This window comes from Salvelinus fontinalis, chromosome 19, assembly GCF_029448725.1.
Source record: "Salvelinus fontinalis isolate EN_2023a chromosome 19, ASM2944872v1, whole genome shotgun sequence".
In the NCBI taxonomy this organism is placed as follows: Eukaryota; Metazoa; Chordata; class Actinopteri; order Salmoniformes; family Salmonidae; genus Salvelinus; species Salvelinus fontinalis.
Window position 1 is genome coordinate 49,264,228 of NC_074683.1, and position 18,086 is coordinate 49,282,313.

At 46.1% G+C, this 18,086-nt stretch overlaps 1 protein-coding gene and 1 long non-coding RNA gene across 3 annotated transcripts in view; one reads left to right on the forward strand and one right to left on the reverse strand.

The window, feature by feature from the left end:
* Nucleotides 1–9,534, reverse strand: part of LOC129816907 (high choriolytic enzyme 1) — a 32,947-nt gene extending 23,413 nt beyond the window's left edge. For both annotated transcript variants that reach the window (XM_055871879.1, XM_055871878.1), the window contains exon 1: nt 9,249–9,534. Coding sequence is in view for 1 of the 2 variants with exons in the window: in XM_055871878.1 (XP_055727853.1) it covers nt 9,249–9,257 (9 nt within the window). In the remaining variant the exon portion in view is untranslated. The remainder of the gene's footprint in view (nt 1–9,248) is intronic.
* Nucleotides 9,535–11,413: 1,879 nt separating this feature from the next.
* Nucleotides 11,414–17,686, forward strand: LOC129816908 (uncharacterized). Its single transcript, XR_008753626.1, has 3 exons — nt 11,414–11,469; nt 13,308–13,414; nt 17,314–17,686. It is a non-coding gene; the product is annotated as an uncharacterized LOC129816908 (long non-coding RNA).
* The last annotated feature ends 400 nt before the right edge of the window (nt 17,687–18,086 follow it).

An 18,086-nucleotide genomic window follows, 5' to 3' on the forward strand; every position in this document is an offset into this window, starting at 1 on the left:
TATTGGTGGATAGAGGACAGGATAGACAGACTGGTAGACCACTATTGGTGGATAGAGGACAGGATAGACAGACTGGTAGACCACTATTGGTGGATAGAGGACAGGATGGACAGACTGGTAGACCACTATTGGTGGATAGAGGACAGGATAGACAGACTGGCAGACCACTATTGGTGGATAGAGGACAGGATGGACAGACTGGTAGACCACTATTGGTGGATAGAGGACAGGATAGACAGACTGGTAGACCACTATTGGTGGATAGAGGACAGGATAGACAGACTGGTAGACCACTATTGGTGGATAGAGGACAGGATAGACAGACTGGTAGACCACTATTGGCTGATAGAGGACAGGATAGACAGACTGGTAGACCACTATTGGTGGAGAGAGGACAGACTGGTAGACCACTATTGGTGGATAGAGGACAGGATAGACAGACTGGTAGACCACTATTGGTGGATAGAGGACAGGATAGACAGACTGGTAGACCACTATTGGCTGATAGAGGACAGGATAGACAGACTGGTAGACCACTATTGGCTGATAGAGGACAGGATAGACAGACTGGTAGACCACTATTGGTGGATAGAGGACAGGATAGACAGACTGGTAGACCACTATTGGCTGATAGAGGACAGGATAGACAGACTGGTAGACCACTATTGGTGGATAGAGGACAGGATAGACAGACTGGTAGACCACTATTGGTGGATAGAGGACAGACTGGTAGACCACTATTGGTGGATAGAGGACAGGATAGACAGACTGGTAGACCACTATTGGTGGATAGAGGACAGGATAGACAGACTGGTAGACCACTATTGGCTGATAGAGGACAGGATAGACAGACTGGTAGACCACTATTGGTGGATAGAGGACAGGATAGACAGACTAGTAGACCACTATTGGTGGATAGAGGACAGGATAGACAGACTGGTAGACCACTATTGGCTGATAGAGGACAGGATAGACAGACTGGTAGACCACTATTGGTGGATAGAGGACAGGATAGACAGACTGGTAGACCACTATTGGTGGATAGAGGACAGGATAGACAGACTGGTAGACCACTATTGGTGGATAGAGGACAGGATAGACAGACTGGTAGACCACTATTGGCTGATAGAGGACAGACTGGTAGACCACTATTGGTGGATAGAGGACAGGATAGACAGACTGGTAGACCACTATTGGCTGATAGAGGACAGACTGGTAGACCACTATTGGTGGATAGAGGACAGGATAGACAGACTGGTAGACCACTATTAGCTGATAGAAGACAGACTGGTAGACCACTATTGGTGGATAGAGGACAGGATAGACAGACTGGTAGACCACTATTGGTGGATAGAGGACAGACTGGTAGACCACTATTGGCTGATAGAGGACAGGATAGACAGACTGGTAGACCACTATTGGTGGATAGAGGACAGGATAGACAGACTGGTAGACCACTATTGGTGGATAGAGGACAGGATAGACAGACTGGTAGACCACTATTGGTGGATAGAGGACAGGATAGACAGACTGGTAGACCACTATTGGTGGATAGAGGACAGACTGGTAGACCACTATTGGTGGATAGAGGACAGGATGGACAGACTGGTAGACCACTATTGGTGGATAGAGGACAGGATAGGTTTATATTATCTATTTAGATAGTTTGATGCTAACAAAATAAATAAAATGTCTGTGTGATGGTGTAGAACACTTGAATTATGGTTGAATTTGTATAATATTTGTACATATTTATTGTTTATGGTTTTATTTACAAAATATTTTAATATATTCAAAGATTGTACTTTTATTTGCGAGTTAACGTTCAATATACGCACGGATCGTGGTAGACACACTTACAGAATAAATATAGGGTAGCCTAGTGGTTAGAGCGTTGGCCTAGTAACCCAAAGGTTGCAAGTTCAAATCCCCGAGCTGACAAGGTACAAATCTGTCGTTCTGCCCCTGAACAAGGCAGTTAACCCACTGTTCCTAGGCCGTCATTGTAAATAAGAGTTTGTTCTTAACTGACTTGCCTAGTTAAATAAAGGTTAAATGTAAGTCGCTCTGGATAAGAGCGTCTGCTAAATGACTTAAATGTAAATGTAACTCAGTAAAGGTGTAACCGATGTGAAACGGCTAGCTAGTTAGCGGTGGTGCGCGCTAATAACGTTTCAATCGGTTACATCACTCGCTCTGAGGCCTTGAAGCAGCGGCTTTTGTGGAGCAATGGGTAACGATGCTTCGAGGGTGGCTGTTGTCGATGTGTGCAGAGGGTCCCTGGTTCGAGCCCATGTAACGGATGTGAAATGGCTAGTTAGTTAGCGGGTGCGCGCTAGTAGCATTTCAATCAGTTACGTCACTTGCTCTGAGACATTAAGTAGGGTTGCCCCTTGCTCTGCAAGGGCCGTGGCTTTTGTGGAGTGATGGGTAACGATGCTTCGTGGGCGACTGTTGTTGATGTGTGCAGAGGTTCCCTGGTTCGCGCCCGTGTCGGGGCGAGGGGACGACGTAAAGTTATACTGTTACACCCAGGTTAGGGCGAGGAGAGGGACGGAAGCTAAACTAGATATGCACTAGGAAATGTGATCTGTCAACAAGTAGATAAATTGAGCGGTAGAAATAAATAGTAATAGATAATAGTAGTGTGTGTAAACTGCAGGCTAAAGTTAAATCCTCTATCGTAATAGCTCCTCTTTCACCCCAGCTGCCAAACTAACCCTGTTTCAGGTGACCATGCGAGATTATGGAGATCGGCAGGCCACCAACTATGCTCCTTATAGGACACATCACTGCACTCTATACTCCTTATAGGACACATCACTGCACTCTATGCTCCTTATAGGACACATCACTGCACTCTGTACTCCTTATAGGACACATCACTGCACTCTATACTCCTTATAGGACACATCACTGCACTCTATGCTCCTTATAGGACACATCACTGCACTCTGTACTCCTTATAGGACACATCACTGCACTCTATACTCCTTATAGGACACATCACTGCACTCTATACTCCTTATAGGACACATCACTGCACTCTGTACTCCTTATAGGACACATCACTGCACTCTATACTCCTTATAGGACACATCACTGCACTCTATGCTCCTTATAGGACACATCACTGCACTCTGTACTCCTTATAGGACACATCACTGCACTCTATACTCCTTATAGGACACATCACTGCACTCTATGCTCCTTATAGGACACATCACTGCACTCTGTACTCCTTATAGGACACATCACTGCACTCTATACTCCTTATAGGACACATCACTGCACTCTATGCTCCTTATAGGACACATCACTGCACTCTATACTCCTTATAGGACACATCACTGCACTCTATACTCCTTATAGGACACATCACTGCACTCTATACTCCTTATAGGACACATCACTGCACTCTATGCTCCTTATAGGACACATCACTGCACTCTGTACTCCTTATAGGACACATCACTGCACTCTATACTCCTTATAGGACACATCACTGCACTCTATGCTCCTTATAGGACACATCACTGCACTCTGTACTCCTTATAGGACACATCACTGCACTCTATACTCCTTATAGGACACATCACTGCACTCTATACTCCTTATAGGACACATCACTGCACTCTGTACTCCTTATAGGACACATCACTGCACTCTATACTCCTTATAGGACACATCACTGCACTCTATGCTCCTTATAGGACACATCACTGCACTCTGTACTCCTTATAGGACACATCACTGCACTCTATACTCCTTATAGGACACATCACTGCACTCTATGCTCCTTATAGGACACATCACTGCACTCTGTACTCCTTATAGGACACATCACTGCACTCTATACTCCTTATAGGACACATCACTGCACTCTATACTCCTTATAGGACACATCACTGCACTCTGTACTCCTTATAGGACACATCACTGCACTCTGTACTCCTTATAGGACACATCACTGCACTCTGTACTCCTTATAGGACACATCACTGCACTCTGTACTCCTTATAGGACACATCACTGCACTCTATGCTCCTTATAGGACACATCACTGCACTCTGTACTCCTTATAGGACACATCACTGCACTCTATACTCCTTATAGGACACATCACTGCACTCTATACTCCTTATAGGACACATCACTGCACTCTATACTCCTTATAGGACACATCACTGCACTCTATGCTCCTTATAGGACACATCACTGCACTCTATACTCCTTATAGGACACATCACTGCACTCTATACTCCTTATAGGACACATCACTGCACTCTATACTCCTTATAGGACACATCACTGCACTCTATGCTCCTTATAGGACACATCACTGCACTCTATACTCCTTATAGGACACATCACTGCACTCTATACTCCTTATAGGACACATCACTGCACTCTATGCTCCTTATAGGACACATCACTGCACTCTATACTTCTCTGTAAACTGGTCATCTCTGTATACCCGTTGCAAGACCCACTGATTGATGCTTATTTATAAAAACCCTCTTAGGCCTCACTCCCCCCTATCTGAGATACCTACTGCAGCCCTCATCCTCCACCCGTTCTGCCAGTCACATTCTGTTAAAGGTCCCCAAATCACACACATCCCTGGGTCGCTCCTCTTTTCAGTTCACTGCAGCAGGCGACTGGAACGAGCTGCAATAAAACACTCAAACTGGACAGTTTTATCTCCATCTCTACATTCAAAGACTCAATCATGGACACTCATACTGACAGTTGTGGCTGCTTTGTGTGATGTATTGTTGTCTCTACTTCTTGACCTTTGTGCTGTTGTCTGTGCCCAATAATGTTTCTACCATGTTTTGTGCTGCAACCATGTGTTGCTACCATGTTGTTGTCATGTTGTGTTGCTACCATGTTGTTGTCATGTTGTGTTGCTACCATGTTGTTGTCATGTTGTGCTGCTACCATGTTGTTGTCATGTTGTGTTGCTACCATGTTGTTGTCATGTTGTGTTGCTACCATGTTGTTGTCATGTTGTGTTGCTACCATGTTGTTGTCATGTTGTGTTGCTACCATGCTGTGTTGTCATGTTGTGTTGCTACCATGTTGTTGTCATGCTGTGTTGCTACCATGTTGTTGTCATGTTGTGTTGCTACCATGTTGTTGTCATGTTGTGTTGCTACCATGTTGTTGTCATGTTGTGTTGCTACCATGTTGTTGTCATGCTGTGTTGCTACCATGCTGTTGTCATGTTGTGATGCTACCATGTTGTTGTCATGTTGTGTTGCTACCATGCTGTTGTCATGTTGTGTTGCTACCATGCTACGTTGTTGTCTTAGTGTTGGGGTGTCTCTCTTGTCGTGATGTGGGTTTTGTCCTATATTTTGTATTTATGTTTTAATCCCAGCCCCCGTCCCCGCATGAGGCCGTAATTGTAAATATGAATTTGTTCTTAACTTGCATAGTTAAATAAAAGGTGAAATAAATACAAATCCAAGTAAGGGCGGTCTTTTAGCGCCCCGTACAGGTAAGTTTAAGACTGTGCAGAATGGGAGAGTTCCAGGTGTATTTAACGTTCCTGTAGCATGACCCGACACTGAAGACTGCTCGAAAACAGAAACCATCCCAAGGAGAAATATGAGTTTCTCTGACCTGACTTCACCCTCCGACGTTTCTTCCATGAGCGAAAACCAACTCGAGGTAAAGTAGATTATTCCAGTGCTAGCTGATGCTTCTGAGCAAACTGGTCAAACGTCAACTGCAATTAGACCGGAGTTAATTGAACCATTTTCCCCCTCGAAATATTATAGAAGTTGGTTGAACAACTTCAAGATGCGATCAGTAATGTCAACGAGGAACTGAACATCACTAAGGAAGAGAGAGAGGCTGTGGATAAGACCGTCAAAAGAGGGTAAGTAGCCTACAATGTTTAACCCAGTTATCCCCTGTGAATGGGAACGCTTCTACTCGCTTTCCAACCAAGGTGGTTCAATTGAAGACCGTAAGTAAAATAAAGAATGATTTAGGCCCTATTGTTCAAAGCGAAACCAACGCCGTTCACATCTTCACCTTTTATGAGTTGAGGGTCTGTTTTATAGGTAGGAAAATGAACGACGACGTTATACATTTTAACATGGCCTCCTGTTATTCGATCTGATTTCTGCAACTGGTTTACCCAAAAAACATCCAACTTTGTTTCTTTCGATGGAAACCTTACCCTGATAAAGGCCAAGCTCTGAAACGCATTGGTTCTAGTACTTTCTATAAGAAATAGATTATTCGGTGTGCTTGCTGAAAGCAATGCACAACTATAGATTTCTTACATGCTCTATTATTTGATGTATTTAACCCGCTCTAGAGCTTAAACAATTAAACCTATTAACACACAACTAATTTCCAAATGTCCAGGTGCCCTCCACTTGGATTGCTTGAGAAAATATTTTTGATAGCATTTATACTTTTTGAACTAAAAACAATATTTAAATGAGCTCACAATGCATTTCAATGGCAAAAAAAAAAGTCCCATAGACTTGAATGGTAAAGAAATCTCTGCCCATCTCCTCTTAAGCTATCAACACCAAACCAAAGTTGAGATGTTCAGACTGGCCCAATGTGGATTTGCTTGTCAAAGGATATTTGATACTAGGTATACTTTTGGAACTATACTTTTTTTTTAAAGTAAATAACGAAGCCCAGAAAAAGTGGAACCAACAGCATTCTCTCAACCAGCTTCACCTGGAATGCTTTCATGAAAAGCATTACAGGTGAAGTCTTGAAGGGGTTCCCACATATGCTGAGCACTTATTGTCTGCTTTTCTTTCACTTTGCGGTCCAACTCATCCCAAACCATCTCAGTTGAGGTTGGGTGGTTGTCGAGGCCAGGTCATCTGATGCAGCACTCCATTACTCTCCTTCTTAGTCAAATAGCCCTTACACAGCCTGGAGGTGTGTTGGGTCATTGTCCTGTTGAAGAACAAATTATAGTCCTGCTAAGTGCAAACCAGATGGGAAGGCGTATCGCTGCAGAATGCTGTGGTAGCCATGCTGGTTAAGTGTGCCTTGAATTCTAAATAAAACACTGACAGTATCACCAGCAAAAGCACCCCCACACCATCACACCACCTCCTCCATGCTTCACGGTGGGAACCATACATTCGGAGATCATCGGCTCACCTACTCCGTGTCTCACGAAGACATGGCGGATAGAACAAAAAATCTCGGATTTGGACTAAAAAATCTCAGATTTGGACTCATCAGACCAAAGGACAGATTTCCACCGGTATAATGTCCATTGTTTGTGTTTCTTGGCCCAAGCAAGTGTCTTCTTCTGGCCTGATTCACGCACTCTCCTCTGAAAAATTGATTGTTGAGATGTGTCTGTTACTTGAACTTTGAAGCATATATTTGTGCTGCAATTTCCGAGGCTGGTAAATCTAATGAACTTATCCTCTGCAGCAGAGGAGACTCTGTCTTCCTTTCCTGTGGCGGTCCTCATGAGAGACAGTTTCATCATAGCACTTGACGGTTTTTGCGACTGCACATGAAGAAACTTTTTAAAAAGTAAAATTTTCGATTGACTGACCTTCATGTCTTAAAGTAATGATGGACTGTTGTTTCACTTTGCTTATTTGAGCCGTTCTTGCCATAATGTGGACTTTGTATTTTACCAAATAGGTCTATCTTCTGTATACCAACCCGACCTTGTCACAAAAGAACTGATTGGCTTAAATGCATTAAGAAGGAAAGAAATTCCACAAATTAACATTTAACAAGGCACTCCTGTTAATTGAAATGCATTCCAGGTGACTACCTCATGAAGCTGGTTGAGAGAATGCCAAGAGTTTGCAAAGCTTTCATCAAGGCAAAGGGTGGCTAATTTTGAAGAATCTCAAATATAAATATTTTGATTGAACAGTTTTGGTTACTACATGATTCCATATGTGTTATTTCATAGTTTTGATGTCTTCACTATTATTATGCGTTGACAGTAAAATAAAGAAAAACCCTTAAATGAGTAGGTGTGTCCAAACTTTTGACTGGTACTGTGCTACAATAGTAATCATATTCCTTGTATTTTTTTAATGAGCACCAAAAACCCTGTTTTGACAAGTGGCAATAAATTACTGATACCGATTATTGGGGAAATCAGGTTGTATACCTGTATGAAATGAACACAAGGAAGACTACTGGAGATATTTTGTTCCTCACTGGCTAGAGAACAATCTGATGCATTTTGATCCGGGGGTCGTCAAAAACACAAATGACTCATATCGATATCAAGATGAAATCAATTGCGTGAGAGGGGGGGAGATGAGGTTGCATGTCCTGTCCCCACAGCTCAAAAACCACACGGAATCTGGGAATAATGTGGACGTCACTGGTTAGAGGACCATTTTAGAAGACGGCTAGCTACATTTTGAAGTGTTGCATTTTGGTCCGAATTGGCCCCCAATGCGGTAATGCAACACTTTTTTTTTTGTTAGTCACTTTAGGCGCACGGAAACTTTCAATAACTTATGTGGTTGGTTAGATGAGAACTTCTAGAAGTCTATATTTTGGAATGGCGGATGTTTTCGGGAGGCTGCCATCGTAGAAAAGGGACCAGACCACTTTTCCTGTTAACTTAAACGAATCACGACGCGGCAAAGGATATCAAATAACAACGGTTGGATGCTATTTTTTAAGTGATAATTTGACTGTCAAATCCATGTATTAGCGGTGGCTAGCGGCTCTCTCCCACTCTGTCTGTCCTCTGGCCCTTCTCCGTGCACCTGGTAACCTGTAAGTAAAGGAGGATGGTGGAGGTAGACGCTTGGATTGAGAGCTGACTTTCAATAGATCGCAGCGAGTGAGCTGCTCTGCTACGCACGAAACCCTGACCCGGAATCAGGTCGTCTACGAGTGATTTTAGCACCAGGTTCTCCACAAACATGAGGTGCGCATCAGGAGAGGGGCGGCAACTCATCCGGTCGCAAAAGAGGCAGGCTGTCCCGGGCCAACTGAAGATCCGCGGCACTACGGTAACCCTGCTCACGTTCCCTATTAGTGGGTGAACAATACAACGCTTGGTGTATTCTGCTTCACTACGGTATCGTTACGTTTAGGGGGGATTCTGACTTAGAGGCGTTCAGTCATAATCCCACAGATGGTAGCTTCGCACCATTGGCTCCTCAGCCAATCACATACACCAAATGTCTGAACCTGCGGTTCCTCTCGTACTGAGCAGGATTACTATTGCAACAACACATCATCAGTAGGGTAAAACTAACCTGTCCCATTCCTGTGATCCGTGCCCAGTGGGAACCTTCTTCCCGTCCGTGTTATGGTTCCACAGCAAATCAATGGGCGTGGATGGTACTACCCACATCAAATGTAGGCCTCCCTCTCTAGACAAGCTGGAAATACCTCTCCCCACTTAGTAGGGCATGAGCCCGGTCCATGCAATACCCTATCACTGCGGGGCCAATGGGTTTAGTCTCCTCCTCAAGTCTAGTGAGCGTAGAGGAGACCTCCCCACCTATAATGTGTGGGGCCGGGGAGATCTGCATGTCCAGAGTTGCCACCGCCAACTGCCGGACAAACCCCCCCCCCCCCCCCCATCCTTTCCGCATTCGGCCGACGGACACCACCCCGACGAACCCCCGCACACAGCCCCTTGTGAGATGGGCCGCACAACAAACTTCCAACGGTGGCGAGAGGAGGGAGGTGGAAAATAACTCTCCCCGGGAATCCTGCCAGCTTCTCTGGGATCGGTCACGTTACCACACTGCATGCCTCGCGTCGCCCGTCTCCGCCAGTCCGTGGACATTCTGAAAGTAGTTTGAGGTCAGTAGGTCATATTACCAAGGAGCTCTTGAAATTATAAAGTTTGAAAATGTATGTACAATCGTGTGAGATGCAAATGGACAAACTAAAGGGTGTGCAATGTGTGTCACCGGGTTAGCCACAACCAGTTCTGAAAGTTTTAGGAGTAATGGTTAAAGAGCTATTGAAATCTGAAACGTTTGATTTGTCACTACAGTATGTTGACGGTCCCTAACTGCTGTTGGTGGACGTGAGAAACTACAGGTCAATATCCAACCTGAATCTATCGTTACCTCGGTACATTTTTTTCTGGAAATGTGAAGTGTTCCCATGGATCCCGCATGTTAATAATCCCTAATCAGTTGGATACATTTTTTATAGGAATTTATTTCTGCCAAACGGGAGTTTGTGTCACGACGCACTTGTGTTTTGTAGGGAGTAGTCCGAATGCAATTGAGTGAATTATACATATGGAATACTAGAGTCAAAAAGCAAATGAACGCTTCAAGACAATTAAAAAAAATATATATATTAATAATCTGGACAAAATGTATCTTCTCCTTTCAGGCAGTCACAAAGCACATTACATCTAATAGTTTTACAGTAAAAAAAAATCAGTTTGAGTCCTTAATTACTCACACCCATGACCATCCCTATTATGGTTCCCAATGTGTAGCACTGAAGACCTGAACCGGAGGATGGTGATGGCGACGCAGACAGGCGGAGTGGGTGAGGACCTGTTGGAGCTGGAGACATCGAGGCTGAGGAGGGCTGAGCTGGTCCAGCAACTGGACTGGATTAATAGGTCTTCTATGTTTATTGATATTATAAAAGATGGATATAAGCCTAATAGATATATTTATTATTTTACCAGGAAAGACCGTTGAGATGCCTCTTTTGTACTCTGTGATTTGAGGTTGTTTTGGGAAGGTGTTCACTGTCTGATGAAGGTGTGTGACTGTCAGGGGAAAATGGAGGGTTGGTTTCTTTTATAACAAGTTTAAAAAATGTTGTGTCTTAAGGTCACAGGGAAAAGCATCAAAGAAGAAACGGAAGGAGGTGGATAAAATGGACAAGGTGTTGGAGTCTCTAGCAGAGAAGGAGAAGAATTTGAACCTACAGTGTCTGGCGATGAGGAAGTCTCTAGCAGAGACCCAGTCCCGCTGCCTAGAAGGTACAGTAACAGTGTCTGGCGATGAGGAAGTCTCTAGCAGAGACCCAGTCCCGCTGCCTAGAAGGTACAGTAACAGTGTCTGGCGATGAGGAAGTCTCTAGCAGAGACCCAGTCCCGCTGCCTAGAAGGTACAGTAACAGTGGCTGGCGATGAGGAAGTCTCTAGCAGAGACCCAGTCCCGCTGCCTAGAAGGTACAGTAACAGTGTCTGGCGATGAGGAAGTCTCTAGCAGAGACCCAGTCCCGCTGCCTAGAAGGTACAGTAACAGTGGCTGGCGATGAGGAAGTCTCTAGCAGAGACCCAGTCCCGTTGCCTAGAAGGTACAGTAACAGTGTCTGGCGATGAGGAAGTCTCTAGCAGAGACCCAGTCCCGCTGCCTAGAAGGTACAGTAACAGTGGCTGGCGATGAGGAAGTCTCTAGCAGAGACCCAGTCCCGCTGCCTAGAAGGTACAGTAACAGTGGCTGGCGATGAGGAAGTCTCTAGCAGAGACCCAGTCCCGCTGCCTAGAAGGTACAGTAACAGTGTCTGGCGATGAGGAAGTCTCTAGCAGAGACCCAGTCCCGCTGCCTGGAAGGTACAGTAACAGTGGCTGGCGATGAGGAAGTCTCTAGCAGAGACCCAGTCCCGCTGCCTGGAAGGTACAGTAACAGTGTCTGGCGATGAGGAAGTCTCTAGCAGAGACCCAGTCTCGTTGCCTAGAAGGTACAGTAACAGTGGCTGGATGTATTGCACAACTATACTGTATGATGGAAATGTCATGAATTAGTGAGAAAGAGAACGGCTAGTCTGTGACTCACTGACACAGGAATACGGCAGCCTCAGTTACCCAATAGAGAACTTTATTTCCAGAGGGAAGGGTGTGTGGTGAAAGAGAGAGAGGGAGGGAAAGGGGGGATACCTAATCAGTTGTACAACTGAATGCCTTCAACTGAAATGTGTCTTCCTCATTTAACCCAACCCCTCAATCAGAGAGGTGAGTCTTCCTCATTTAACCCCTCTGAATCAGAGAGGTGAGTCTTCCTCATTTAACCCAACCCCTCTGAATCAGAGAGGTGAGTCTTCCTCATTTAACCCCTCTGAATCAGAGAGGTGAGTCTTCCTCATTTAACCCCTCTGAATCAGAGGTGAGGGGGGGGGGGCTGCCTTAATCGACATCGAGGCCATATGAGATGGATGTGATTCTGTACAAAGAGATATGAATGAAATATAATAAACAGCATGACAATGAATGGGTAATTTTAAATACGTTATCACAAGAACAATAATATGGATTGTAAAAGGAGATTGTGACTGTATAACACATGGCAAAACTACTATGAACAACTCCTAGACAGATTGAAACCATGAAGAGTAAATACACGTCACGATAGTAACACCAACTCACTCTGAGGAGGAAGATGTCCAGACACCCCAACACACATATAGAGAGTGATGTTGGAAGATGGGGTCGACAGACATGGCAGTTCTGCTTGTAGCTCCTAATACATGAGACATGGCAGTTCTGCTTCTAGCTCCTAATACATGAGACATGGCAGTTCTGCTTCTAGCTCCTAATACATGAGACATGGCAGTTCTGCTTCTAGCTCCTAATACATGAGACATGGCAGTTCTGCTTCTAGCTCCTAATACATGAGACATGGAAGTTCTGCTTGTAGCTCCTAATACATGAGACATGGCAGTTCTGCTTCTAGCTCCTAATACATGAGACATGGCAGTTCTGCTTCTAGCTCCTAATACATGAGACATGGCAGTTCTGCTTCTAGCTCCTAATACATGAGACATGGCAGTTCTGCTTCTAGCTCCTAATACATGAGACATGGCAGTTCTGCTTCTAGCTCCTAATACATGACAGACATGACAGCTCTGCTTGTAGCTCCTAAGACATGACAGCTCTGCTTGTAGCTCCTAAGACATGACAGCTCTGCTTGTAGCTCCTAAGACATGACAGCTCTGCTTGTAGCTCCTAAGACATGACAGCTCTGCTTGTAGCTCCTAAGACATGACAGCTCTGCTTGTAGCTCCTAAGACATGACAGCTCTGCTTGTAGCTCCTAAGACATGACAGCTCTGCTTGTAGCTCCTAAGACATGACAGACATGACAGCTCTGCTTGTAGCGCCTAAGACATGACAGCTCTGCTTGTAGCTCCTAAGACATGACAGACATGACAGCTCTGCTTGTAGCTCCTAAGACATGACAGACATGGCAGTTCTGCTTGTAGCTCCTAATACATGGCAGCTCTGCGTCTAGCTCCTAAGCAACTTTGCAGTATTGTGGTTTTTGTGTGTGTTATGTCTTACATTATTTGTTCAGAGAGACATCAGGGACTGTAACATACTCTGTTTCACAGAATCATGGCTCTCTCCAGACTGTTCCTGTCCATACAGCCAGCTGGGTTCTCAGTTCATCACGTAGACAGGAAGAAAGAACTCTCTGGGGAAAAAGAAAAGTGGAGATGTATGTTTAATGATTAACCACTCTTTGTGTGATTGTGATAACGTACAGGAACACAAGTCCTTTTGTTCACCCAACCTGGAATACCTCACAATCAAATGTTTGACCGTATTCCCTCACAAGAGAATTCTCTTGGGTTATATTCAGAGCCGTGTATATTCCCCCTCAAGCCTGTACCATGACGGCCCTTAAGGAACTACACTTTATGCGAACTGGAAACCTTTTATCCTGAGGCCACATTTATTGTAGCTGGTGTTTTTAACAAAGCAAATTTGAGGAAAACGCTACCGAAGTTCTATCCACACTTTGACTGTAGTACTCGCTTAGGAAAAACTCGACCGCTGCTTCGCGTCTTTTTGAGATGCCTACAAGGCCCTCCCCTGCCCTCCCTTCGGCAAATCAGATCGACTCCATTTTGCTCCTCCCTTCCTAAAGGCAGAAACTCAGTACGGGTAACTTCCTGTTTAAGGTCTATTAAACGCTGGTCTGACCAATCGGAATCCATGCTTCAAGATTCACCCGGACACGGTGACTGATTTTTATCAGGAAGTGTGTAGGGGATGTTGTTCCCACGGTGACTATTAAAACCTACCCGAACCAGAAACCGTGGATAGATGGTAGTTATTCCCTCCATAAGGCAAACAGGCAAAACATCAGTACGAGCCAAAGTGGAGTCACAATTCAACGGCTCAGACACAAGACGTATGTAGCAGGGTCTACAGACAATCACGGATTACAAGGTGTCGCTGCCACCGATGTCTTGCTCCCGGACAAGCTAAACACCTTCCTCGCACGCTTTGAGGATAACACAGTTCCACCGACGTCTCGCTCCCGGACAAGCTAAACACCTTCCTCGCACGCTTTGAGGATAACACAGTTCCACCGACGTCTCGCTCCCGGACAAGCTAAACACCTTCCTCGCACGCTTTGAGGATAACACAGTTCCACCGACGTCTCGCTCCCGGACAAGCTAAACACCTTCCTCGCACGCTTTGAGGATAACACAGTTCCACCGACGTCTCGCTCCCGGACAAGCTAAACACCTTCCTCGCACGCTTTGAGGATAACACAGTTCCACCGACGTCTCGCTCCCGGACAAGCTAAACACCTTCCTCGCACGCTTTGAGGATAACACAGTTCCACCGACGTCGTGCTCCCGGACAAGCTAAACACCTTCCTCGCACGCTTTGAGGATAACACAGTTCCACCAACGTCTCGCTCCCGGACAAGCTAAACACCTTCCTCGCACGCTTTGAGGATAACACAGTGCCACCAACGCTGCCCGCTCCCAAGGACTGTGGGCTCTCTTTCTACGTGGCCGACGTGAGTAAGACGTGTAAGTGTGTTGACCCTCGCAAGGCTGCCAGCCCAGACGTCATCCTTAACCGCGTCCTCAGAGCATGCGCAGACTAGCTAGCTGGAGTGTTTACGGACATATTGAATCGCTCCCTATCCCAGTCTGCTGTCCCCACTTGCTTCAAGAGTGCAACCATTGTTCCTGTACCCAAGAAAGCAAAGGTAACTGAACTAAATGGCTATCACCTCGTAGTATTCACTTCTGTTATCATGAAGTGCTTTGAGAGGCTAGTCAAGTATCATCACCTCTACCTTACCTGACACCCTAGACCCACTTCAGTTTGCTTACCACCCCAATAGATACACAGATGGTGCAATCGCACTGCCCTATCTCATCTGGGCAAGAGGAATACAGTGCTTTTGGAAAGTATTCAGACCTCTTGACTTTTTCCAACTTTTTGTTACATTACAGCCTTATTATGAAATTGATTGAATTACTGTTTTTCCTCAGCAATCTACAGACAATACCCCAAAATGACAAAGCAAAAACTGTTTTTTTTATACATTTTTGAAAATGTATTACAAAAAAAAAAAAAAAACTTTTTTACATAAGTTATTCAGACCCTTTGCTCTCAGACTCGAAATTGAGCTCAGGTGCATCCTGTTTCCATTGATCATCCTTGAGATGTTTTTAAAACTTGATTGGAGTCCACCTGTTGTAAATTCATTTGATTGGACATTATTTTGAAAGGAACACACATGTCTATATAAGGTCCCACAGTTGACAGAGCATGTCAGAGCAAAAACCAAGCCATGAGGTCGAAGGAATTGTCTGTGGGGCTTCGAGACAGGATTGTGTTGAGGCACAAATCTGGGGAAGGGGACCAAAACATTTCTGCAGCATTGAAACTCCACAAGAACACAGTGGCCTCCATCATTCTTAAATGTAAGAACGTTTGGAACCACCAAGACTCTTCCTGGCCAAACTGAGCAATCGGGGAGGTGACCAAGAACCTGATGGTCACTCTGACAGAGCTCCATAGTTCCTCTGTGGAGATGGGAGAACCTTCCAGAAGGACAACCATCTCCGCAGCACTTCACCAGGTCTGTATGGTAGAGTGGCTAGACGGAAGCCACTCCTCAGTAAAAGGCACATGAAGACTTTCAGACCATGAGAAACAAGATTCTCTGGTCTGATGAAACCGATTTGAACTCTTTTGGCCTGAATGCCAAGCGTAACATCTGGAGGAAACCTGGCACCATCCCTACGGTGAAGCATGGTGGTGGCAGCATCATGCTGTGGGGATGTTTTTCAGCGGCAGGGACTGGGAGACTAGTCAGGATCAAGGGAAAGATGAACGGATCAAAGTACATAGAGATCCTTGATGAAAACCTGCTCCAGAGCGCTCAGGACCTCAGACTGCGCCGAAGGTTCACCTTCCAACAGGACAACGACCCTAAGCACACAGCCAAGACAACGCAGGAGTGGCTTCGGGACAAGTCTCTGAATGTCCTTGAGTGGCCCAGCCAAAGCCCGGACTTGAACCCAATCGAACATCTCTGGAGAGACCTGAAAATAGCTGTGCAGCGACGCTCCCCATCCAACCTGACAGAGCTTGAGAGGATCTGCAGAGAAGAATGGGAGGAACTCCCCAAATACAGGTGTGCCAATTTAATCCATTTTAGAATAAGGCTGTAACGTAACAATGTGGAAAAGGTCAAGGGGTCTGAATACTTTCTGAATGCACTGTACCTACAACAGAATGCTGTTCATTGACTATAGCTCAGCCTTCACCATAGGACCCTCCAAGCTCATCTCCCCCGGTGGAGAGCCCTGGTGTCCTGGAGGGCAGGTAGTTTGCCCCCGGTAATGTCAGTCACAGGCAGTGGAATCCGTGTCCGTCGCAGGCAGTGGAATCCGTGTCCGTCGCAGGCAGTGAAATCCGTGTCCGTCGCAGGCAGTGGAATCCTTGTCCGTCGCAGGCAGGGGAATCTGTGTCCGTCGCAGGGAGGGGAATCTGTGTCCGTCGCAGGCAGGGGGGTCCGTGTCCGTCGCAGGCAGGGGGGTCCGTGTCCGTCGCAGGCAGGGGGGTCCGTGTCCGTCGCAGGCAGGGGAATCTGTGTCCGTCGCAGGGAGGGGAATCTGTGTCCGTCGCAGGCAGGGGGGTCCGTGTCCGTCGCAGGCAGGGGGGTCCGTGTCCGTCGCAGGCAGGGGGGTCCGTGTCCGTCGCAGGCAGGGGGGTCCGTGTCCGTCGCAGGCAGGGGGGTCCGTGTCCGCCGCAGGCAGGGGGGTCCGTGTCCGTCGCAGGCAGGGGGGTCCGTGTCCGTCGCAGGCAGGGGGGTCCGTGTCCGTCGCAGGCAGGGGGGTCCGTGTCCGTCGCAGGCAGGGGGGTCCGTGTCCGCCGCAGGCAGGGGGGTCCGTGTCCGCCGCAGGCAGGGGGGTCCGTGTCCGCCGCAGGCAGGCAGGGGGGTCCGTGTCCGTCGCAGGCAGGGGGGTCCGTCGCAGGCAGGGGGATCCGTGTCCGTCGCAGGCAGGGGTGACCGTCGCAGGCAGGGGAATCCGTGACCGTGAGCAAGAGACTGACAAAGTATGTTTCTTTCAACAGAAAATCAATCACTACAAGTGAGTCAGGCCTCTGGTTGGGTGAAGTTGGAAAAGCTGGAGGAATCTACCAAGCCAGGTCCACGGAGAGGTCTACAACCACAAGGCCAAACAGCAGACAACAAGCCAACAAGACACAGAAGACCGAAGTGACGAGCTGTTTAGATGCTGTTAGTAGGTAGAATTGTTTACATTATGATTGGTGAAATCTAGACACTTTAAAACCAGATTTTTGTGGTAGACATTTAGAAAGATTTGTATTAGTAGTTTTGATGCATTGGGGTTATAAATTGAGATGCAGTTTTAGTATTATCTCTGAGCAACTGTTGAATATTTTTCTGTGAAATATTTACTGTTCAATAAATTAACGTAATGAATCAATGTATTTTGACTTTTTAATATATGGACTTTAAAACTGCCATGAAATGGGTTTTCCCATTTTTATCTAGGGGAAAAGGAAATGCAAAAGTTTTCTCGTCTTCCGTAGTGCCATTTGTTGCGACGGTGTTGCCAGAGATACGTATTAACATTAGATTCATATAAACACCCACTGTTTACGTTGCCAATAGGCCACGCAGTGCATTCTGGGTAAACTCAAGACAATCTCCTTCAAGGACTCAATGGTAGTAAATGCACGGCGTTGACTGGAGCTGAGACACACGGTAAGATGGCAGACAAGATGGGGTCGGGGAATGCACAAGCCTTCTGGAAGATCTGGTGAAGGAGAAGATGGTGAGGAAGGTTGGTGGCAAGTGCAAAAAGAAGAGGGATACATTA